We start from the raw sequence: 24332 nt of genomic DNA on the forward strand, positions 1-24332 counted from the left end.
AAAAACAATGCAGACGGCTATAACAAAAGCCTCCCGTTTTTCCTAGTGAGATGAATCTCCGGGGGTTTCCTTCATGACACTGTGACATAGCTGGAGGAGGAAAATATTGACAGACACACACAGACAGTAAATTCTATCAGTTATTTCCTCGTCAGGTCCACACTCGAGTCATTCAGGTGGAACCAGATTGAAGTGGCTATGAACAATTTGTTTTTATTAAAATTTGACTTCCTAGAACACCCCCCCCTTCCCCAACCTCTTCTTTCCTTCCTCTGGTTTCCCTGTTCAGACTCTAAGAGATTCCACTCTGTGTAATGTTGTTTGACTTCTCTTCCTATCACAGCAACTGTTTTGCATCAGCAGTAAATTCCCTGTGCACAATAATAGCTATGTGATGCCATATTAAACACACACTGAGTCATTTATACCATACAGTAAAGCTAAACAATCAAGAGCCTAAATATAGATGAGTACAGTAGATAGATTGAAAGGTAAGTGCAATAGGTGAAGGGTAAATAGATTTAGAGCAGTGAATTCAACAGGGAGGAGTAGAAAGAGATCTGACAGAAGACCACTCTTGCTGAGCAGTGATTCTAGAATCCCTTTCCTGGTTCCACATCCTGGGGCTGGAGGGATAAGTTGCAATTGACATTTTGCGCCGAACTTCAGAAACAAGCCCAGCTTTCATGCTGCTGTTTGAATACTGGGGAAATCGTCGACAAAGGTCACTAAGCCCATTTCCTTTTCTCTCCTACCCCCTCCCCCTCGCCCCCCTACCCCCACCCCGCCATGTCTCTAAAGACCTTCAAATGATTCTCTATGCCTTTCGGCTGCAGTGCAATTGGATTTCTGGCAGCCATGTTCAAAAGTCCAACATGGGAAGCGAGAGAAAGGGACAGGGTGGGAAAGGATTGGGAAAGGGGGGCACTGAAGCGCAAGGCAGGTGAGTTCAGTCAACATTTTTTATTCTTTACATAAAAACTCATCCAATTCACAGATGCAACTTCAGTGACATATCAAGTTGAAAGCTAGGGAATATCCCTTACAATACTCAATCATGAAAGGTTATTTTTAAACAAATCAATGTCTACCTAAGCGCGCACACTGCGCCAAAAAGTTTATCCTCACAAAATGCATGCAAATGCCACTTGCCCTTTAATTAGCTGCATTGAAAAAGAGGGCTTTGAAAGGCCACACCTCTATTCAAGGTGACTTTATGGTGTTAAATCTAAGGGCCACAACATGTCTCTGCAAGCCCTCATCCATATCCCACAGATGTTCCACACAAAACACCCCCCTCTGCTCCACAAACGTCTCAAACAGGTGCAGCCCGCCCCCCACCCCGAAGTAGTGGGCCTTGGTGGCCAGGTAGACCAGCCCCTCCTGTGCCAGGAGCCCCTGGATAGTGTCGTGGAGCGCCGGGTAGTAGGCTGTGTTGTAAATAGTTTCAGAGGTGAATATAATGTCATATTTAGGGGACGGATCTTCCCCCAGGACTAGTGGCAGATAAGTCCTCCAGTCTCCAGAGAAGAAGCGACACCGGGATAGCTTGGAATCCTTGGAAGGTTCCAGGGCTCTCTTCTTAGGTGGTGGTGGGCTGTTCTCTGTCTTCTCCTCCACTTTTCCGTCTCCTTTCTTTTCCCTTCCTGCCCTCTTCTCCTCCTCTACCTCTCTGTCGTTTTCCTCTCTCGTTCGTTTTTCACTTCCCTTCTTGTCGTCGTCCTCTCCCTCACTCTCCTCCACATCTCCTTCCCCCTCGTGGCAGTTTATCAGCACGTTAGGCAACGTGAGCTGTTCTATGACTGTGCTGTTATAGTCCTGGAAGTGGACCAGCCTGGCTCCCCTCTTCAGAGCCACGATACCAAGCAGCCCCGCCCCACAGCCCAGGTCCAGGACCCTCTTCCCCGCGAATGTCTCCCCCTCCCTGTCCACCAGCTCAAGCAGGTCATAGGTGCACTCCCACACCTTCAACCCCCCCTCGTACACTCCTGAGATGAGGTCCGATCTCTGAGCGGCGGTGCGGGACAGGATGCTCTCCCCATCCTCCCTCTCTCCGGCTGTCCTTTCGAACACTGACTCATTCAGGAAGTGGAGAGGAGGGAGCGCTCCAATGGTAATGGTCTCAGAAACTGCGTCCTCAAGGAGGGAGTGAGGCTCCACAGGGAGGAGATGTTCCACAGCTTCTTTAACTGGTTCTGCTGGACTGCTGCTGACAGCTTTCTCCTACAACACACACAGATAAGAAGGGATAGGAATTCAAATAGGGATTTAAATGGTTTGGTTTAAATTACAATTCTTCTCAAAGGTCAGTCAGCCTACAATACAAACGGTATCAGCCTAAAACACTTGCCCCCTCTTGTGGTCACACTGTTAAACGTGCACTACTTTTAAGCTAGCCAAACAGCCTCCAAATGTAATTGTAACGCGCCGGTTCTGCAGCAGTGTCACAAACGAGTGAAAATGCTTCAGCTCCAGACCCAATATTAAACTCGTGACAACAACGTGAATAGTGACATTTGTAAAGTTAACGAACTGTTACCTTTCCAATGTGAGACAAGCTAGCTAACTCGTATGTGTTGTCTACTAGCTAGCATTCACTTACAGGTTTAGCTGCGCATTTAGGCTTCCCATTCTGGCCTTCATTTTGAGTAACGTCACTGCTCTCGTCAGACTGGCTTGTTGCTTCTATCTGCACATCGAAGTTGAAACTGAATGACATTGTAATAAAAGAGATAGATAAAGCTACCTGCTGCAGCCAGTAACATGTGACACATGTACAAGGAACTAGAAAACTACAACCCCCAGAGGTACTGGCATGTCAACAATTGGTAAAAAAACACAATCTACCATGATACAACTCGGCACTGCGCAAGCGTGTTTATTGAAAACTTTCCTGATAGCCAAAGGACGGATCTAGCATTGTGGTTTTATATTATTTTCATCATTTGGAAACTAAATCCCAATTTAAATCTGTACCATGGCGTGCAAGGATGTGTCTTTTCACACAACTGGAGTGCAATCCTAGAAAAGTATGTAAACGTATGTGCGCATCTGGAATGTACAGCGGTGTCTAATAATCAGTGTTGCTCGACAAAACATTTGGTGGGTTGACAGGGTAGATTATGCGTTTAAAAAACGGGATTATATTGGTTTTTGGGCGATAGAGTTCAGCCAAATTGAGGAATATGTATTCTTTTATTCGACTTAAATGATTTCTTACCGTTGCTTGAAAAACAAAAAACACATCCAAAATTTTGATTTGATTTGATTTGAGTCATACTCCACCCGGGCTACTCCTCCCGGCTAGCCTTTGACTGGAATGCAGAAAAGCCTCTTGGGCAAGCGCAGGTAGTGTGTTGGGCAAGCAAATTGCCTGCCTCGCTAGCTTCACTTGGGTAAATATGAAAGACTATTGTATCTTTATGGTCATATGGTGTGACTGACAGATAACAGAGACACATGTTTAGATGTTACAGATCTGAGTTTGTGAGTGTATTGTTATCGTGTGTGTGTTTTTGTGTATGTGTGTATTCCAGGAGCAGAATGAGGCTGTGCCCCAGCTCTGTGCTCTTGTTCCTGCGCTGGGTGCGGTTGCGTGTGTGTACCCGTAGGGGGCGTAGCAGGTTGCCCCTGTGGCCGAGGGAGAGATGGGTCTACCTCAGACTGCTGGTCCAGTCCCTCTGCTTCAACTCTCTAACCAACTCAGACGTGGTCTTTGACTCGCTGTTCGAACCTGTTTTCTGGTTGGTCGATTACGTCACACGATGGTTTGGAATGGTGAGTTTGTGTGTTTAGGAGTCCGGTGGCCTTGTGAAAATGGCGTGTTCTTGGGCAAGGCATTCATGTACTTACTGTAAGTCGCTCTGGATAAGAGCGCCTGCTAAAAGACTAAATGTAAATGTCTTTACTGTCGCTAATCAAATTGCACCCTTTAATATGAGAATGCAAACAGGTGAAGGTGTGTCGGAACAATATTTTGTGTTCTTCTGTGAAACAAAACCTAACTTCTCTTCCCTACCCCCCCCCCTTTCCCTTCCCCTTGTTCTCTCTTTGTCTCTCTTTCCCTCAGGTCTTTGTGTTCCTTGTGGTGATCCTGACGAGCTCCATCCTGCTGATAGCTTACTTGATTTTGATACCTATGGTCCTGACTACCTACTCTCCACCCTGGATCGCTTGGCATATCTGCTATGGACACTGGAACCTGGTCATGATTGTCTTCCACTACTACAAAGCCACTAAGACAGCCCCTGGGTACCCACCCACGGTAAGGAATCAGTCCATCTATCGACCAGTCATCAGTCTTAGTTCATGTAAAACATTTCATGCATAAAATGGTTTATTTTCATATAAAATAATTTAGCAGACTCTTTTATCTTAAAGGTCCCATGACATGAACATTTCACTTTAGGAGGTTATTTAACATTAATATGAGTTCTCCTAACCTGCCTTTGGTCCCGCAGTGGCTAGAAATTTTGATAGGTGTAAACCAAGCCCTGGGTATTCTTCTCCGCCTTTGAGAAAATGAAAGCTCAAACGCTCGGTTTGAAAATCTTCTCCTTATGTCGTAATAAAATCAGACATTTACATTACATTTACATTTATTCATTTAGCAGACGCTTTTATCCAAAGCGACTTCCAAGAGAGAGCTTTACAAAGTGCATAGGTCACTGATCATAACAACAAGATAGCCAAAAAACATCGCGAGTAGCCAAAACATGAAGCACACATTGTGAACAACCAAAGTAAGTGCCAAAGGGAAGAACCATAAGAGCATGTAGTTAAACAAGTCACAACCAAACAACATGAACAGCTATAAGTGCAAGTGTACCTGTGGAAAAAAAAAAGCAAGCAACAGTAATAAAACAATATATCACAGCGAGAACCAAAAATTTAAATCAGTTACCACTAACCACAAGAGCAACAAGTCTCTAAGCAAGAGTCATTGTGATCCTTGAGGAAACTAACATCGGGTCAAGCGAACCGTTCCTAAGTACCGTTGTACTCCCGGAACAAGTGCGTCTTGAGCCTTTTCTTGAAGGTGGAGAGACAGTCAGTGTCTCTGATGGAGGTGGGGAGTTGATTCCACCACTGGGGGGCCAGACAGGAGAAGAGCTTGTGTTGGGACCGGGCGGTCTTGAGAGGTGGGACCACCAGGCGGTTGTCTGAAGAAGACCGTAGGTGGCGGGTGGGGGTGTAAGGCTGCAGGAGAGACTTGATGTAGACGGGTGCAGTCCCGTTCACTGCTCGGAAGGTCAATACCAGGGTCTTGAATCTGATACGGGCCATGATAGGTAGCCAGTGGAGAGAGATGAGGAGCGGGGTAACATGGGAGCGTCTGGGTAGATTGTAGACCAGGCGGGCCGCCGCGTTCTGAATCCTCTGAAGAGGGCGGGTTGCACATGCTGGGAGACCAGCGAGCAGAGAGTTGCAATAGTCCAACTTGGAGAGGACGAGTGCTTGGACTAGCAGCTGGGTGGAGTGCTCAGACAGGTATCTCCTGATCTTCCGGATGTTGTAGAGGGTGAATCTACACGACCGGGAGACCGCAGCAATGTGGGCCGTGAGGGAGAGCTCGTCGTCCATGGTAACCCCAAGGTTCCTGGCAGAGGATGAAGGGGTCACCGTCGCAGATCCCAGGGTGATTGAGAGATCGTGGGAGATGGAGGGTTTAGCCGGGATGATGAGAAGTTCTGTTTTGGCGAGGTTCAGCTGAAGGTGGTGCTCGGTCATCCAGGCGGAGATGTCTGTGAGGCAGGCCTCAATCCTAGCTGAGATCCCCGGATCGGTCGGGGGGAATGACAGGTACAGCTGCGTGTCGTCAGCGTAGCAGTGGTAGGAGAAACCATGGGAGGTGATGATTGGTCCAAGTGAGGTGGTGTACAGAGAGAAGAGGAGGGGTCCAAGGACGGAGCCCTGTGGGACACCAGTGGAGAGCTGGCGAGGGCCCGACAGTTTGCCTCCCCAGGAAACCTGGTAGGATCTTCCCGACAGGTAGGATGAGATCCACTGGAGTGCAGTGCCAGTGATGCCCATCTCAGAAAGTCTGGCGAGCAGGATCTGGTGGTTAACCGTATCAAACGCTGCAGAAAGGTCCAGCAGAATGATAACGGATGACCTGGAAGCCGCTCTGGCAGACTGGAGGGCAGTGGTGACTGAAAGGAGGGCAGTCTCTGTGGAGTGGCCAGTCTTGAAGCCCGATTGGTTGGGGTCAAGCAGGTTGTTCTGAGAGAGAAAGTTAGACAGTTGGTTAGATACAGCACGTTCAATTGTTTTTGAAAGGAAGGGTAACAGTGATACCGGTCTGTAGTTCTGGAGAACGGCAGGGTTAAGGGAGGGTTTTTTGAGTAGAGGGGTAACTCTAGCCTGTTTGAAGGCAGAGGGGAAGGTGCCAGAGGTGAGAGAGGAGTTTAGGACATGGAGAAGAAAAGTTATGATGGAGGGGGAGATGGTTTGAAAGAGAGGGGAGGGTATAGGATCAAGGGGACAGGAGGTGGGGCGATGAGAGAGAATGAGGTCAGAGATCTCTGCCTCAGACAGGGGAGAAAAAGAGTTTAGACATTTAGTTGGGTCAGTCATGGAGGGTGAGAGGGTAGGAAAGGTGGGTTTAGGGAACCGACTGCTAATGTCGGCGACTTTTTTCTCAAAGAAGGAGGAGAAGTCGTCTGCTGTCAGGGTGGAGGGAGGGGGTGGGGGAGGTGGGTTAAGAAGGGTGGAGAAGGTAGAGAAAAGTTTGTGGGGGTTTGAAGCAGAGTTAATTTTGTTCAGAAAGTAGAGGGTTTTAGCACCAGTTATGTGAGAAGAGAAGGATTTGAGGAGGGAGTGATACTTATCAAGGTCCAGACCGCCTTTGGACTTGCGCCATCTCCTCTCGGCTGCCCGAAGGGTGGACCGTTCTTCACGAATAACATCCGTAAGCCACGGGCAGGAGGGAGAAGATCGTGCAGGCCTGGTTGACAGGGGACAGAGAGAGTCAAGTGATGCAGTTAAAGTGGTTAACAAGGTGTCGGTGGCAGTGTTAGTGGGGTGGGACAAGAACTCGTCAATGGGGGGGAGGGAGGATGTTACAATAGAGGAGAAATGGGAGGGGGATAGGGAGCGGAGGTTGCGCCGGAAAGTTACAAGGGGAGGGGAGGTAGAAGGAGTTGGAGGGAGAGAGATAGAGAATTGGATAAAGTAGTGATCAGAAATATGCAGTGGGGTTACAGAGGTTAAGTCAGTGATACAGTTACGTGTCAGGATGAGGTCTAGCTGTTTGCCTGCCTTGTGGGTCGCCGGTGTGCTCAGCAGCGTCAGGTCGAAGGAGGTCAGGAGAGACAAGAAGTCGACGGCCTGAGTTCCTTGGAGGTGGATGTTGAAGTCCCCAAGGACTATCAGGGGGGTTCCATCATCCGGGAGGACGCTGAGGAGCATGTCCAGCTCCTCCACAAAGTCGGCTAGCGGGCCTGGTGGGCGATAAAGAACAATTAAGTATGCTTTGGGTAGTGTAATGAACGGGAATGCTGAAGAAACACATGCTAGCTATGAATATGTTGTAGGTGGATTAGAATACAAATAGGGTGATACTTATCAGAAGAGGTGATCCACCACGTCGGCCATCCTCGGTGGACTCCCGCAGGTAGACTCCCTGTCTTTGTTCGACCGAGTCTTCGTGCACCGAGGCTGCCAGACGAGGCTGCCTCTGCAGTACTACTCGCCTAAATATGCTAAAGGCGCAGCTGACAATGGCCCTAATTATGTAAACAAAGCCAGGGTCTCACTCGGCGGCAAGTACCCTGAAACTCGATCTCTAGCTAGCTACCTATTGACCAATTTAGCTGCTATACCCTTACCCTCTGTCAAAGAGGCAAATAATTAGCAAAACACAAATGAATGAAACAAACTCTGGTTACTTACAGTCAGATGGCAGTCACGAAGTACACTCAGTAAGACACTATTAGCTCAAATCAGAATCAGAATGGGATTTATTCGCCATGAAAGTTTGCACAGACAAGGAATTTGCTTTGGCAGGAAGGTGCATACAATAAACATATACCTAAAATTTAAATATGTGGACTATCTATGCTAAGGGTACATAAACTAGCAGTACTAAGTGGGTTTAGAATAGAATTAAATATACAATAAAATAAAATATAAGTTGCCGTAAATTACAATATAAAAATACAAATATTACAAAAAATACAAATGTACAAGATACCATTATTGTAATGCAGTGCAAAAAGCAGTGTGTTTTAAGCAAGAAGTCATTAGAGTCAGTGTGGTCCCTTGGCCTTGTTGAAGAGGCCAACAGCGGAAGGGAAGAAACTGTTTTTGTGGCGTGAGGTATTGGTCCTGATGGAAGGTTACCTCCCCTTTCTCTGCTTTGCCCGCACAGAGAATTTGGCCCACCAATGAGAAAATGAGCTACGAACATGCAAGCACGATATTGTTTTTTACTTGAGAGACATCATTCTTCATAGCATTTAAAGCTACAGACACAGAAACGGCACGTCCTGAGGAAAGCTCATTGTGGGACTGCTCGTAGTGGCTGTAATTCTGCACCCATGCTGAATTTCAGGAAAGAAACTTCAGATACAGTATTACGGGACCACTAAGGCCTATATAAAAGCATCCAAAAACAGCATGTCATAGGATCTTTAAGCGACATGCAGAGTATGTCAAAAGTACGTCAGTTCTAACAGTGTAAAGTACAAAACACAGTGCAGCATCAGCATTGTACGCATTGAGTTGGATCACAGGAGAAGAGAATACCCCACTGCAGCCCTATAGAGAAAGGTACACAACATCCACTCAGCTCCCATCCTCATGTGAACTTTTGATCTATTTTAGGTGAAAAACGATGTTCCGTTTGTGTCCGTCTGTAAGAAGTGCATCATTCCTAAACCAGCCAGGACTCACCACTGTGGGATTTGCAACACGTAAGGCGTCAGCTTCTCTCCTGGTTACCTGGGTTGGATATGGTTAAAGGTCACCAGACATGGGAAGATCAGTTTGTCGTTTTACTTGCTTCTTACCCAAAATCTTTCTCCTTTGGAACAGGTGCATTCTGAAAATGGACCACCACTGTCGTATCCTTGTCAATGAGTCACCAAGCAAGCAACAGGCCTGAGTTTGCTGATCACACAATACGATCAAAGATGTCTAATTGGTTGAAAGGAGGCATAAAGTATGCTCATGTTGGATACAGCCAGGGTTTGTAAACATATAGCACAGTAACAATAAGGATAAATACATTGATCAGCCGAAACATTATGACCACTCTCCAAACAAGGGCACATGTCAAGGTCTGGGTAGATAAGCTGAGTAAGAAAACAATCACTTGTTGTAGTCAACCTGTAGGATGTTGTAGAAATGGGAAGGAGTCGAGACCTGAGAAAACTTTACGTGCCAAATTGTCATGGCCAGACGACGCTCCTGGTGGGCAGTGGTGAGTACCTACCGGCAGTCGTCCAAGGGAAAAACCACAAACTGGCAACAGGGTGTTGGGAGTCCTAGGCTCATCGATGTGCGATGGCAACAAAGGCTATCCTGTCTGGTCCGAACCCACAAAAGATCTGCTGTGGCACAAGTCACAGAAAATGTAAATGATGGTTTGTTTGGGGCACTCTGACTGGTCAGAGTGCCCATAATGACCCCTGTTCACCGTCAAAAGAGCCTACAATGGGTACACAAGGATTAGAGCTGGACCTTGGAACAGTGGGAGATGGTCACCTAGTAGGATGAGTCCTTTTTTCCACATCACGTGGATGGTCGTGAATGTGTGTGCCGTTTACCTGGGGATGCGATGGCACCAGGGTGCACTATTGGAAGACGACAAGTCACTAGAGGGAGTGTGATACTCATTCAATGTTCTGCAGGAAAAACTCCTAGTCCGGCCGTTCCTTCAGTGGGATTACCTGTTGTCTGTGGCCTCTTTCAGCAGGATAATGTTCCCTGCCACCTGCACACATTGTTTGGGAATGGTTTGAGGAAAATGATGAAGGATTCTGGTTGATGTGTGATGCACTTGTTTTGGCGTCCATCGAAAGACCAACAGCATATCCAGCAGGTGGTCATCATGTTTTATTTCATTAGTGTGTATATACATATACAGTAAACTGTATAATTGCACATTAGAGTAGTTCTCCTAAAGCAGTACTCCAGGCATGTCTGAGTGTTTTGTGTGTAGCTTATGTCTTTCACTTCAATGTTGTCATTCTTCTCAAACCAGTTGGTCACTCACTTTGACTGGAATGTTGTTCTGTGTCAGACGCAATCGTTATCAAGATTTGCAGAAACCACAGCAATACAAACCGAAATGTAAACATGTCACACAAATGACCATATGAATTGTAGATGTTGAGTAATGATCATTCTGTTTCCTTCTTAACAGTAATGGTTTTGTGAGTGTTCCTCCTTCGATTCTACATGGCAATGTATTCATTTAGCAGATGCTTTTATCCAAAGTGACATACAAATAGTTAATAAACATGTGCAGGCCTTAACTCCAGCACCTGTGCAGCATGGTTAAATAACTGCGTGGGCCATTTAAACCACCGCTACTTTTTCTGCTTCTGCCTCTTCATGACGATGGGCTGTTTTTACTGCAGCATCAGTGGGAGGAACCTGTTTATGGATGCATACAGCGCTATAGAAGTGAGAATCACACACACTCAAACACACACACACACAGCAGTATGATGATTTGCCCATTTGTTTGACTGTGAAATTTGTGGGTAGCGCTTTAAACATATGGATGCAGAGAAACCAGGAGTACCAGTAACTGGGATGGGACTACTCATAGGAATCCTTCCCCCTGGGCAGGTAATATACTCACTCACTCTCTCTGTCTCTCTCTCCCCTCCTTTCATGTTCACTGAGATTGTGGATGTTCTTGTTTTGTTGCTGTCCTTCAGACTAACTACCAGACGCCTGCACCTCCCTACACGTTCAGGGACAAGATGTTCCACAAGAGCATCATCTACATGTGGGTTCTGACAAGGTGGGACCCAATGCGCTGTGTGCTTTATACGGGTGCTGCATAACTTTATAGAGGAGTGGTGTTACTGTATGTACTGTAACAACATTTTTAAATAGTACTCTCCGAGAAAAAAAAATCAAGCTCATACTACCCCTGTAGTGTTGGAATTCTGATTTGGTGCCAGTGAGTAAGAGCTTGTGTGCGTACTATATCAATAGTATCTTGAGTTTTAATTGGGTGCCAGCCAGTAAAAGCTTGTGTGATTGGTTGCAGCACAGTGGCAGTTGCCTTGGGAGGCCTGACCATATGGCACGCAGTGCTCATATCTAGAGGAGAGACCAGCATAGAGAGACACATCAACAGCAAAGAGACCCAACGCTTGGCTCAAAGAGGCAGGGTGAGGACACACACACACACTGTTGGTTTACATAAGTGAAAGGCCCTATTTTGACACCTCATTGATTTAATCGCCAATTTTCGGTTTTTCTCGCTCTTCAGGTGTACAAAAACCCCTTTGATTACGGCCGCCTGAACAACTGGAAGGTGTTCTTTGGTGTGGAGAGACGAAGGTGAGCTGCCTCTGCTGGCCTTTACAGGGGTCCTCACATGAACCCATCAATACATACTCATCCTCCCTCCATTTCTCTTTCCTCTCCCTGTTTACCTGCATCCATCTGTCACTATCGCTCTCTTCCTCCCTTTTTCGTCTCTGCAGACACTGGTTGACACGGGTGCTCCTGCCCTCAGGACACGCCCCTCAGGGAAACGGCATGACCTGGGACATTTATCCAATCAAAAAGGAGATGATGCCAGTATGACCCCTGACCCCACAGACTCCTCATGCTCCTACTCCCAGAAGCCACTGCTCCTTTCAGCCAGCCTGGGGAACTCTCTGACAGGGCTAACAATGTGGGTTTGGGCTGGAGAGCAAGGAGACCAGCAAGGGCTACTTCCATTCATAGATAACAAGAGAATATTGTGACCAAGACGAAATCTGGGAGAAAGAAATCTTGCAGAAAGAGAGAACATTCTTTGTTGCTACTTCCAAGTCTGACCATTGCAGAAGTAGAGACACACCTGGATTTAGATGGAAGAGAAATGTTCTCCTAGTATTGAGGCTGTGGATTTAATTCCTGCAGGGGGCATTTATTGCCGTTATTGACCAAGCCCAGTGCAACTACTGGTCTTCCAGATTGCTTTCTTCCAGCACAGCCCAGCCCAGCACTCCATACTACTTCTAAATGATGTTATGTTGACTGTCTGATTGCCAACACCTGAATGAAGCTGTGCTTTCTTTAAACCTTACCGCGACTTGTTTTACATGTGTCTCAAAATTAAATTAAAGGAATACTTTTTATCATATTTCACAAATGTTTTTTTTGCTGTTGCTCACTCGCGCACACACACAGACACACACTGTATGGTGGTAGTCCGACTCAAACACAACTGTGTTCTGGGTGTTTGGTCAGGTGGCCATGACAGACAAAGGATTAGAAGAGATTAGTGTCATCTATGATCACACAAATTCCAACCAATCACTTGGGGACTGAGGGAGAGAAAGTGAGACACACAAACACAGGGAGTCAGTTGGCTGAGCGGTGAGGGAGTCGGGCTAGTAATCCGAAGGTTGCCAGTTCGATTCCCGGTCATACCAACTGACGTTGTGTTCTTGGGCAAGACACTTCACCCTGCTTGCCTCGGGGGAATGTCCCTGTACTTACTGTAAGTCGCTCTGGATAAGAGCGTCTGCTAAATGACTAAATGTAAAATGTAAAATGTAAACACACACACACAATCAAGCTCCTTTCAAGTCTCCAGCAGAGGTCGATGTTGGACAAGTGGTTGTGTGGCTCAATAATGATTCATATAAATGGAGTCCTGCCTCTTGGTTATATTAGAGAAAAATATAATGAAAACAATTATGTTTGTCTTGAATTAAATCAAACTGTATTTGTTGGCTATAGCCCTTTTTACAATGTCACAGAGGGCCTTACATACGCCCATTGAACATCGAATAGTAATACATGTCCAAAAACAGATTAATTTGAATATACCCAATAGAATGTAATAGTTTATATAAGAAATACGATTTTTGCAATAGCATCATTCTAGCTTCTTGTGAATTCTAACTGGTGCCAGGTTGGCTGTGGCCTTGCGCTTGCGTATCAGATTAGGTTGGCCGTGAATCAAACCAGAGGGATTTGAGGATGCTGCAAACGAACTGCATGTATGAGGATTGTGGTGATGAAGCCTCCGACTAGGTTCTTACCATAGTTTTGCGAGGATTTTGCAAACATATTGTACGTTGAACTAACAATCTTCACACCTGTATTAGAATAGAGCTAGATTTTGTTAGGACGCCTGGTTTGTCCGTGGGACCTGAGAGTTTGAAAGCAAGGACAGGCTACACGTTGTCCGAAAGGTGACACCACTAGTTGCAGACTCGTTCTCTTCCACGAACCGACTGGTTCCTGTCATAACTTAAGCAGAGATCGGATGTGGCAAGCCAACTGCAGACGAATGCATAACATAGCAGAATGGATCTCAGGTAGGCAAACATATGTAGTAGGCTATATCGATGAAAACCAAAAACTATTGTTTCAATATTGTAGGCTGTTTAGCTAGCTACAGTACAGTTTCCTAGTTTAGAAATGTAGCTAAACTATTCAAGGCATTCAAGAATTACTGCATTTTCACGCATTGTCATATGTGCAACTATGTGTTTAAGGATAGTTTTTATTTAGTAAATGTGAGTAACATTGGATTGACGAGGGAGATTGCCCTGAACTGTCCTTGTCAGATTAACGTTGCTGTGGTGACAGTCAAGTGGATTTACATGTGACAGTGCAGGCTTGACAGTGCAGTCCAACTAAGTCTTCACAGTCATTCTCATAAAGTTTCAGATCGTGTATCACATTCATGTTTCTGTCGGTTAATTCTCAGCATCCCCAACCAACATTATGATTAAAATGGCAAGCTAATTAGATACATTAAATCATATTATAGTTCCTGTCAATGCCATTTATTTACTTTTACCAACCTCAACTGTTGTGGGTATTAGTAGACTATATTGTTAGTGATCCAATGTATTGGGCTGTAGGATCTGTCATGGGTGGGTGTGTTGGACGGAACCGCATGGATGGACAAGGGGGGACGGCTCAAAACACTGCAAGGACCAGAAAACGTGGAGGTAAGATGCTCTGATATAACGTCAGTTTATCCCTCACAAATCCCCACCCCAGCTCTAACAGAGCTGCAAAACACATTGCCCAGCAACTTCTCACCTGTGGCCAATTGCATATTATTTCAAATAAAAAAATATTCATTTAAAAAGTTATTTTGGCACTGTTGTATGTTGAGAAGATGTAAGCAAGATGGGCTTTGAAGCAGGTGGCGTGTGTGTGTGTTTTGGGGGGGACGTACCAAATGTCTAAGACTAAATGTCTTAGTCTTGTTCCTGCATGAATGGATTCATGCTACACTGGGCTAACAGTGTTCACCTGTAATATTTACTGTAACTCCTTCTGCTGATGCTACAGTAAACGCATTAAAGCAGCTCTTCCTCTCATAACGACATGACCCAGGGTCATTCTAAAGATAGCATACTAGTCTGGACCACAACTTTCAGAAATAGTCTTTCGGTAATAATAATATAACACCTGTTCTTTAGAAAAGCCACAAAGAAACAACTCCCAATCCTCAGGCTTATATAGGCTTAAGAGCAGGCTAAGTCAATGTTAAATAGGCTTTTTGACAGGTTTAGTAAATTGTATAAGTAAATAGTTTGTAGAAATGTCACAGCAAGGTACACGCACGATGTACTTGGTGCGGCACATCTCCCTTGCAAGAATAGAAGTGCACTGTTCTAACAGTGTTATAGTGGCTAATGCAAACGCATATCTATCTACAAGGCAGTGCAATAATAGCATCACATCAACTTTATTATTGCATATACAGTATACCTTATACAAGAATGCAGACAAGAACAACATCACAGTTTGCAAAGTGAGAAGGGGGGAGGTTGTCTGTCCAATTGCGATGATTCACAGTCTGTCCTCTCTGGGAATCACAGAGCTACAGTACGGTAAAACTCACTACAGAGCAGCATGACTCATCGTCCGCCACTGTGTTGGAGTAGGAGGACCTCTCTGTTTGTCAGAGATGGACCAAGAGTGTTTCATCTCCAAGACCAGGCTTCTAGGTGTTTGACCTTTGTGCTGCGAACTCCCCTATAGACAGTCTGGCACATCGCTGAGCGAGCAGGTGTACTGTACTGTCTAGTTCTAGTACATGACTCTACCTAGAACTGTCAGTGAGGGCTGTCCAAACACAGACAATTATAGTGGTCTGACCAGGCTTTACCTTTCCATCCTCTTGTTTACCACCTTAACTCCTGGTTATTTCTAACCCCTTGCCTCTGAATAACACTGATTGGATTAGGCTTGTTGTGTAAAGCTTTAAGAGTAGCTAGGAGAGCTAACGAGGACTTTAAAAGTAACCACTCGTGGTTTTTCCTCCTCCAACATATTGGCCGTAAATTGATCCATATTTTTTCTTGGATTGCTTATTAGAAGAGGTAAGATAATTGACAGGTTAGAAGTAACTGGGGAAGTGTCCCGTCACCGTAGCCTCCCTGCTGTAAACCAGAGCAGATGGTGGGATCTTTCACCTGATTACCTTGACTGCATAACCTCTACTTCACTCAGGGTACATCAGCACCAGCATAACTGCAGTTAGGTTCTGAGAGAACGACAACTTGATGTCATTAGCACACAAAGGTGCCTGGAGTCGGGAGTGTCTGAGTTACTGAGAGCATAGCCTCAGCACATCACAGAGACCCAACAGAAAGCAGGAATTAACAGGAAGTAAATTTGACATCCGACAGAAGCAAGAAACTGAGAAGTCAGGAGCTGAGAGGAGGACAACATGGGAGTAGCTAACTCCAGAGACTACCACACGTATCACCCCTCTCAATCACCCACCAAGGTGGTGCTGAAACGTGAGTCTGGATATATTAGAGCAGGCTTGATAAAAAAAAAAAATACTGTTGGTTTGTGTACCTTTCTCATTTTATTTAGTCACAGGAACACATAGGCACAAAGGCTACACAGAAATGTAAGCCATCTTTTGTCAAGTGCTAGAAAGGAGATCTTTTTTTACGTTGGCTATGTTATTATAACATGTTGTTATATACAAAGATCCTTTCTTTCATTTAATTTAGGCAATGTTCCGAAGTCTATAAGCGTCTATTTGAAAAAGATAAAAAGAGAAGTCTTACTTCTGTTTTGCATTGCTCTGTCACAGACCATCTGTTGTTGTTAAATATAGCCTACCATACAGCAGGTCTCGCTGAGGGAAATATGAAAATATTTGGCTGTTATAAGAGCATATCTATTTTTGCTTTTTTGCATCTACAAGGCATTAGGATCATCAATATTCGTGTCTGAAAACCCCTGTTTACAATTACAGTAGAAAATAGGGGTGTAATGATACACTCAGCTCACGATTCGATACGTATTACGATACTGGGTGTACGATACAATACGTATCACAATATTTTTAACAGCATTTTTTATTAAACAAATTCAATTAACAGATTTATTTTCCAAAACATTTAACATTTTATTTGTTGTACATACAAATTTGTTAACTCAGTTCAAGCGATTTCTGTGAATGCAATGAATGTACACATGACGCAGGTGCTGAGTAGGTCGCGTGCTGGTAGCTCAACCAATAGCATCAAACGGACATATTGTAAAAATATTGCCATAACTCTACGATACATATTGTACAATTTTTATATTGCTCCACGATATATTGTTACACCCCTAGTAGAAAAACATCACATCCAACTGGATTAGCTTTCCTTGGAGTGATCTGACAGGAGATATAGTCAGTGTGCATTATTCTAGAAATATTGTGTGCTATATTTTGAATATGAATCTCTTCTACAACCAAATTATTCTCACATAAGGCACTGAGGAGGGGCTTTTAGTAGTAGTGCCAACTTAGTTTGGCCATTCATCTGTTCATCTGTTGTTGTTTTTTACCTGAGACGCACTCTTAATATGTGCAGTTGCACCAGCAACCTGTATGTCAGGTAGAAGGCTAGGTAGTTGAGGGAGGAATCAATCAAATGTTTTCTCTCTGTACCAGCCCACCAGGAGTAAAATAAAAAGTAAATATGTAAATATGAACATTGATACATAATCCATGAGAGTCCTATCACAGGATGCTTTTGGTATGGCAGGATGACTGGATTAAGTAGGTAGTATAATCTGGACCATATAGAGTTCCAGTTGCTCAGTCTCTGATCTGCTGTGTTTGGTGTGCCCTTGGCCCTCCCCCTTCTAACAAGGGCATGGCTAATGGCTGTAGCTACACTGATCCACTGTGGAAACTGGTTTTCTCTTCTGAGAAATCTAGGTGAACGTCCTTCTGCTTGTTGACTGGCCATTTGTTGACTGCCAATTTTCTGACTGCCTGTTGGTTATCTGCCTGGTTTATAGTTATTGCAAAATAAATGTTTGACATTCTGCTTGTGAAAGTTCCCCTACCCCCCCCCCCCCCCTGTCTTGCGGTATGACAACATGATTTAGGAAATCCTTCCATGTAGCCTTCGGATCTAGTCTGTAGCTAGTAATGAGTTTTGACCTCCTCTCTCTCCTCTGGACTGGTTAGCTGCATGTAGGAAATGAATGACATGAGTGACCAGCCTCATTCAGTTGTTGCCAAAAGGAAGGTGGTGACATGACTGAACACAGACTCAAAAAGGAACGTTTTACCACATGACAGTCATCCTAATCAAGCAAATTGTCCTCTTGTTTGATTGTGTGGTTATCAAATTCACCTGAGGTCTGCTTTATTACATTTGACATTTCAGTAATTTAGCTGATGCTTTTATCCCCTTTTATCGCACTTGTTTCGGGACTTATAAATGATTTGCTGGACCTGATGTTAGTTTCCTCCAGGATCAAAATGACTCTTAGTGAGAGACTTGTTGCTCTTGTTGGTTAATTGTAACTGATTTAAAATTATTGTACTCGCTGTGAAATATATTTTTGTTGCTTGCCTTCTACAGGTACACTCTTGAACTTTTGAGGTTCATGTTGTTTAATTGTAACTTGTTTAAAACTACTTATGGTTCTTGCCTTTGGCACATATTAGTTTTTTCACAATGTGTGCTTCATGTTTTGGCTACCCGCAATGTTTGGGGCTATCTCGTTGTTATGATCAGTGACCTATGCACTTTTGTAAAGCTCTCTCTTGGAAGTCGCTTTGGATAAAAGCGTCTGCTAAATGAATAAATGTAAATCCAAAATGACATACAAAGAGTGTAAGATATAGAAATGACAGCATAAAGCATAAGCTCTGGATAAGAGCGTCTGCTAAATGATTCTTGATTCTTAAAATCAAGAATCAGAAGGTCATAGTTCTAACAGTATTTTGGTGGTTAGTTTCTGGCCCTTTCTAGCCCTTTCCCCCTGTGTTTAATCATAGTTATCTAAAACCAGGAAATGTTGTGATATTTGACTGTACCAAGCTATATATCCAAACATGACATTGATTCATCATGACAAACATGACTTGCTCTATTTTATTTTGGCCTTCTGTTTTCCTCAGCCCTGTCTAACTGTCTGCACTGAGTGGTTGTGGAAGTTGTATGTGAAGATGTTGTATGGGAGCCTTGTTCTAGTTGTTTAGTTTGAAATACGCAGGTTCACAGAATTGAGTCTCCTGTCACTGTGTCCACGCAGTTCTCATGTCCCCAAGCCATGCCTTGTGGAACAGCGGGGGTTAAATCCTGTTATGTGGTGCCCGATTACTGTCTTTAATCCACTGTGTGTGTGTGTGTGTGTACCTGTGAGCTTGCTCGCCCATTTGTGTTTGCTTGTGTGTGTTTGTATGCATGTGCGTGACCCTGGGTATGTGCGCCTCTTTGTGTGTGTGAACCTGTGTGAGTTACTGTGTACAATAATCCACCGCACTATAAATAATCACTTTGATTTTCCTCCCTCTGGGAATCAAAATGACCTTCGCAGTACTGTGCCTGCACCCTCATGACTGTTCTGGATGTAGACAGGGCAGAGCAGACTAGAGCAGCTCTCTCTCCATGTAGACAGGACATAATAATTCCTTTTTAATATTAGATTGCGGGTTTAGAGGCAATGCAGGAGTGTGTGCGTATGTGTGTGTGGCCCTGCCAGCTGAAGCTCCTTAGTGAGAGGCTTCCCTCTAAGATGAGCCTGTCTGTCCTTGTCTGACCTCCGCTTGGTTTACATGTGTGGTGGACTGTCTCTCATAGGCTTGTACCTGGTGGTTTTTGTGGTAAAATAGAAGTAGAACATGTTTGAGGAGACACACACACTCTCACACACACTCATACACTCACTCCTCATCATCTGCGAATGCAGTGGCATTGAGCAACTAGGCAACCCTAAAACGGTGGTGGGGCTGAAGCCAACCTGGCAACCAAATGGAACACTGCAGGCAGCAACAAGCAGGTGTTGTTGGACCTGTGCTATTAGCTATCTGACAAATCTATTTTAGCCTATTTTTAGTGTCCTGCTGCCTTTCAATGTGCTATTACATAATTGCTGGCGTGTACTGTAATTCTACTGTTAGTCTTTAAGTCTTAATTCTTGGGAGCTTCATGGCAGATGCTGCTTATCCTTCTAACTCAGGAGTTTCTTCCTGGTCACATTTAAGTTAATGTGCAGAATGTGAAGTTCTGTCTAGCTTCTGTCGTACGTGAGAATGTAAGACTGTATCTGTACCACGGTACAGGCGTTTTATCAGGGACATGATAAACCTGTTCCAGGACTGCCACAACTTTGGAACTGCAAGCTTCTTAATGACTTCAAACCTGGCTTTTCATGGCTTTTCTGCATTATATTTTAAAGTGGGCATAAAATACAGTGTTCACACAGTTGGCCTTTAAACGGTTACTCCAACTCTTCAGAACATGTCACTGTTGTCCACAACTTTAGCCTGAACCCTGCATTTCTCTCTTACGACGAGATCAAGAAAGTGGCGGTCGGAATTTATAAAGACACACCACAGACAACTTGGGAGTCGGGTGGCTGAGCGGTTAGGGAAGCGGGCTAGTAATCTAGCTACAGGGAAGCGGGCTAGTAATCTGAAGGTTGCCAGTTCGATTCCCGGCTGTGCCAAATGACGTTGTGTCCTTGGGCAAGGCACTTCACCCTACTTGCCTCGGGGAGAATGTCCCTGTACTTACTGTAAGTCGCTCTGGATAAGAGCGTCTGCTAAATGACTAAATGTAAATGTAACTTGCCTGAATCTAGCTCAATCCCCAGTTTTGAGGAGATGGTGCCCTCTTTCTCTCCCTCTCTCTCTCTCCCCTTACCTCACTCTAGTCTCTCTCCCTCCCTCACGCTCTCATTTTCTCTTCTCTCCCTCGTTCTCTGTCAGGACGGAACGAGCCCCTGAAGAAGGAGAGCCCCAAGTGGAAGAGCGAGTATCCCATGACGGAGGGCCAGCTGAGAAGCAAGAGAGATGAATTTTGGGATACGTCCCCGGCGTTCGACGGTCGGAAAGAGATCTGGGACGCGCTGCGAGCTGCAGCGCTGGCGGTCGAGGTCAACGACCTGGATCTGGCCCAGGCCATCGTAGACGGAGCCTGCATCACGCTGCCACACGGTGAGAGAAGAGACGCTCGAGTGCTCCCCACATACACACACACACTGTAACATGCACGTGCATAAATACCAAACAGAAACACAGAACCCTTTCTTCTGTTATTTTTTTAGTCCTGTACAAGAACACACACACGCACAAATGGGCCTACTATAACATGTGGATAAATACAGCGTAAAATAACCCATTCTTCCGAGGTCTTTTGTACACACATACATGAACTTATCTCTGCACATGCAGAAATTCATGCATGTAAACACACAAACATATACCTAAGAATTAACTTTCTCCCTGCAAACAATATACTGAACACAAACACACATTCTGTAACATGCACACCTATAAAAACACACATGTACACACACAAATGAATAACATAGAATTACCCATTCTTCAGAGTTTTCTGGAACAGTCTGGAAGCCTTCATAATTCTCTAAATGTCCCAGACTGTTGCAGCAGATATCTCTGTGTGTAGCAGATTACTGCCTGGTTACATAATGACCACAGGCTGCAGAGAAAGCAGATGTACTGGGCCTGTCCAAGCATGGCCAGAGCTGGATGGAAAAATCCCCTCTCTAATGTGTATGTAGGGGAAATGCTACCTCCTGCACTTATTTAGGGTTTATCGACAATCCCTTAAAGTCCCTAGTCACACCAAATCACATTACAGTGGTGAACGTTCACAATTCATATTCGCATTCAATTAACTTATACAAAGCCCCATACAGGGAGGAATTTGAACCTGGGTCTAATGCTCTACCACTGAGAATCCGTTCATATCTGGTGATTTAAGTTAAATTCCCAGCTTACAGATGAAGCAGAGAACTGGGAGCATGGGAGAGGGCGGAGAAAGAGAAGGGATGGTGGTAGGGATTAGAGCCGCTGGTGGGTGACTGACGGTTCTGCCGGCCACTGTGTCCTGCAGGCTCACTGACGGAGAGCTACGACGAGCTGGGCAACCGCTACCAGCTCCCAGCCTACACCCTGGCCCCGCCCCTCAACCTCATCAAGGAATGCACCAATGAGAGCGAGGCCTCAGATAAGCCTGAAAAGGAAGTCCCTCCTCCTCCTGCCAAACAGGAGTTCCAGCTGAAGGTCCGCCTGTCCTCAGGTATGAGACATTAATACAAACACATGCATGAACAGGCACACACACAAACATGTTTTTTCACACACCGAATAAAACGATATGTGTTAAGTTTGTTAAGTTACTATGTGACTGATAAGTAAGCTAATAGGTCACACTAGGTTTTAATTTAAATAAACGCATGATCAGACCGTGCATTAAAAAGTGCCGTTTTCAGTTGTCGCGCATGCTCTCATTCTCAAACATAAGTGCATGTACCAAGGTGGTTGCCATGGAGACAACCCTAAACCGTCATTTATTGTTGCGGAGGGAGTTAGCAAGATTAAGCTGGTGCGAAAATAATAAAATCATTGGATGGGAAAAATATGCCAGGAGGAACTGAAAAAGCCAGGGCGGGTCCTCTATCTCTTGTAGGTCACCACCACTCGCCGGTGCGTGTCCACTACAGCGGAGCGGGCGGCGCAGGGCGTCGGCTTCCAATACATTTTCAATGAAATCGGGCGTTGTGGGAAGGCGAGTGGAATGGAGCATTGCAAGTTGGATTTTCTCAACTTTATGTAAAGAGGAGCGTGAAAACGCTAGCGTTGGCCAATCGGATTGGTTTCTTGTTTCTTGTAACGTAGCAACCGTTGGTCATGATAAACATTTCTAGGTTTTACAATTTCAAGATGGAGGAGAAACTTTTCGTATGTGTCTGCACACCCAGTTCTGTTCAGAACAAAGTTACTAATGTCACAAGCCTGAATTTAAAGATTACATTAAACTAATAATGCATGGTGCATGGTTGCCGATGTCATCAGTGTTCCTAGTGTGTTTTTATAGCCTACTTTTAAATTCAGTCTCGTCACATTACGTGACTGTTCTGTGCCACTGCTAGCTCGCTAGCCCAGCCTACAAACGACTGGTTGAGTGACCGGTGGCGTAACATGTATTCGACTGTAATCTTGCACTAGTAAAAATTCTGTATTTTTACACAAATGTTGTGTAAAAGTGGTATTTTGATCATATTGTGAGTACATGAACCCAAGTCTGCACGCTTGACTACAACAGTGACCTTAGAGAACTACAACTCTGTTTTAACTTTTCTAACATGCCCCCGAGCGTGCCGCCAATCAGAGCCGCCGTGAGTCAGAGATAGGCTAGCTAGCAGCACTAAGGACGAATATGGCGAGTGGTGGCGACCCACGAGAGATAGAGGACCTGCCGGCCTTTTTAAGATGGCAAATTTGGGAAAGCTTCGGTAATTCAAAAATTACTGACGCAATCGGAATATACATGTAATCTTCAATGCGCAGTATTCACTCGTAGAAGAACCTGGTTTGTTTTGTACCGAACTCGTACTGAACCGTGATGTCTGAACCGCGGTATGAACCGAACTGTGACTTCAGTGTACCGTTCCACCCCTACAACAAATACATGCATGAACACACATACACGCACACACAAACCTCAAAATTACAACACGTATGTAAGTGTTTATCGAATTAATCCATTCAACACCGACACCTTAGTATTTTTACGTTAATGTTACTGCATGCTGACCAACATCTGGGCCTGCCTCTAACAGGTAAGGACCTGCGTCTGACGGCCACCATGGCCGACTCCATCTCCCAGCTGAAGAAGCAACTGGAGGTCCAAGAGGACATTGACGCCATCCACCAGAGGTGGTTCTTTTCTGGGAAGCTGCTCACAGACAAGACCCGGCTCCAAGACACGAAGATCCAGAAGGACTTCTTCGTCCAAGTCATCGTCAACCCCAACCCTCCAGTCATCGCTACCTAGGGAAGGAGGAAGAGGAGAGAGGAAGAGAGAAGGAGTGGGAGGGAGGGAGAATGGGGAGAGGCAGGGGAGAGTGGGTGGGAGGGAGAATGGGGAGAGGTAGGGGGAGAGTGGGTGGGAGGGAATGAAAGAGAAAGGGGGGGGTGGATGGGAGGGAGGGCGGGCGGGCGGGGGAGATATGAGTGTTAAGGTGTGGGAAATGGGACATAAATGCACTTGCAAAGACACACACAAACAAACACACACACTGACACATGTATTGCAATAAAGGAACTTATTGTTGCCATCAGGGCACTAGATTGTTAATGCTACTCCTATCCTCTCTGAGGTCTGGATCTATGCTTGCTACAAAGGAGTCGTGTGTAAATAATTTTGTAACGAGTTCACATTGTTTACTTTTGTATTACGTCCTCTTTTTTATTCTCCCCGTCATGTATTCCACCCCAGGACATGTCAGTGATGCACCACTATATCTTATACGTTGGAGGAAAGGAATGATATGAAATACGTTAATTGACATAATGTTATGTGTCTCTGTGTTTTTCACAAAATGGGTATGTTTTAACCTCTAACCTCTTGTTCCATGTTGTCACCCAGTTTGTGATTCTGTTTAGGTGTTTTTTTTGTTTTATGTTGACGTGTGCACATGGTCAGATGGGAAAAAAGCCATTCTGTTTGTAATATTTCTATAACTTTTGTCTAAATGGGTGTATAAGGGAGAGCAACAGTTGTGAAGAAATGTGTACACCTGTTTCAATGAGTGCTCATGTAAATATTTGTAAATGTATGTTAAATGAACAATGATGTGTATATATATGATCAAATTTGATGAGTGATTTAATTTACTCT

The 24332-nt window shown here is 44.8% G+C and overlaps 3 protein-coding genes across 5 annotated transcripts; 2 read left to right on the top strand and 1 right to left on the bottom strand.

Annotated features, from left to right (window-relative positions):
• Positions 1-948: 948 nt before the first annotated feature.
• Positions 949-2741, bottom strand: mettl18 (methyltransferase 18, RPL3 N3-histidine). The gene is made up of 2 exons (XM_067236791.1): positions 2603-2741; positions 949-2223 (listed from the first exon to the last, which is right to left on the bottom strand). The coding sequence occupies exons 1-2, from the start codon at positions 2717-2719 to the stop codon at positions 1204-1206; spliced, it is 1137 nt and encodes a 378-aa protein (XP_067092892.1). The 5' UTR covers positions 2720-2741; the 3' UTR covers positions 949-1203.
• Positions 2742-2900: 159 nt separating this feature from the next.
• zdhhc16a (zinc finger DHHC-type palmitoyltransferase 16a) lies at positions 2901-12299 on the top strand. 3 transcript variants are annotated; one of them, XM_067237014.1, is made up of 11 exons: positions 2901-3029; positions 3537-3777; positions 4070-4264; positions 8827-8915; positions 9037-9065; positions 10499-10632; positions 10717-10800; positions 10893-10978; positions 11231-11354; positions 11456-11526; positions 11673-12299. In XM_067237014.1, the coding sequence occupies exons 2-11, from the start codon at positions 3544-3546 to the stop codon at positions 11773-11775; spliced, it is 1149 nt and encodes a 382-aa protein (XP_067093115.1). In that variant the 5' UTR covers positions 2901-3029; positions 3537-3543; the 3' UTR covers positions 11776-12299. The 3 variants fall into 3 exon arrangements, with proteins under 3 accessions (XP_067093115.1, XP_067093116.1, XP_067093114.1); XM_067237015.1 differs by lacking the exon at positions 2901-3029 and adding an exon at positions 3387-3395; XM_067237013.1 differs by lacking the exon at positions 2901-3029 and having other exon boundaries at positions 3428-3777.
• Positions 12300-13372: 1073 nt separating this feature from the next.
• On the top strand, positions 13373-23509 carry LOC136942685 (ubiquitin domain-containing protein 1-like). Its single transcript, XM_067235654.1, has 5 exons — positions 13373-13505; positions 14058-14147; positions 20393-20620; positions 21543-21728; positions 23272-23509. The coding sequence occupies exons 1-5, from the start codon at positions 13454-13456 to the stop codon at positions 23484-23486; spliced, it is 771 nt and encodes a 256-aa protein (XP_067091755.1). The 5' UTR covers positions 13373-13453; the 3' UTR covers positions 23487-23509.
• The last annotated feature ends 823 nt before the right edge of the window (positions 23510-24332 follow it).

Source organism: Osmerus mordax, chromosome 5 (assembly GCF_038355195.1).
Source record: "Osmerus mordax isolate fOsmMor3 chromosome 5, fOsmMor3.pri, whole genome shotgun sequence".
NCBI lineage: Eukaryota > Metazoa > Chordata > Actinopteri > Osmeriformes > Osmeridae > Osmerus > Osmerus mordax.

Bases quoted from the DNA above. Each gene is read 5' to 3' on its own strand.
- mettl18 (XM_067236791.1), bottom strand. From the start codon at position 2,719: ATGTCATTCAGTTTCAACTTCGATGTGCAGATAGAAGCAACAAGCCAG. The intron at 2,224-2,602 runs GTAAGTGAATGC...TGTGTGTTGTAG, and splicing joins CTAAATGCGCAGCTAAACCT to GAGAAAGCTGTCAGCAGCAG.
- zdhhc16a (XM_067237013.1), top strand. From the start codon at position 3,460: ATGTTTAGATGTTACAGATCTGAGTTTGTGAGTGTATTGTTATCGTGT. The intron at 3,778-4,069 runs GTGAGTTTGTGT...TCTTTCCCTCAG, and splicing joins TCACACGATGGTTTGGAATG to GTCTTTGTGTTCCTTGTGGT. The intron at 11,527-11,672 runs GTGAGCTGCCTC...TCGTCTCTGCAG, and splicing joins TTTGGTGTGGAGAGACGAAG to ACACTGGTTGACACGGGTGC.
- LOC136942685 (XM_067235654.1), top strand. From the start codon at position 13,454: ATGTGGCAAGCCAACTGCAGACGAATGCATAACATAGCAGAATGGATC. The intron at 14,148-20,392 runs GTAAGATGCTCT...GTTCTCTGTCAG, and splicing joins AAGGACCAGAAAACGTGGAG to GACGGAACGAGCCCCTGAAG. The intron at 20,621-21,542 runs GTGAGAGAAGAG...TGTGTCCTGCAG, and splicing joins CTGCATCACGCTGCCACACG to GCTCACTGACGGAGAGCTAC.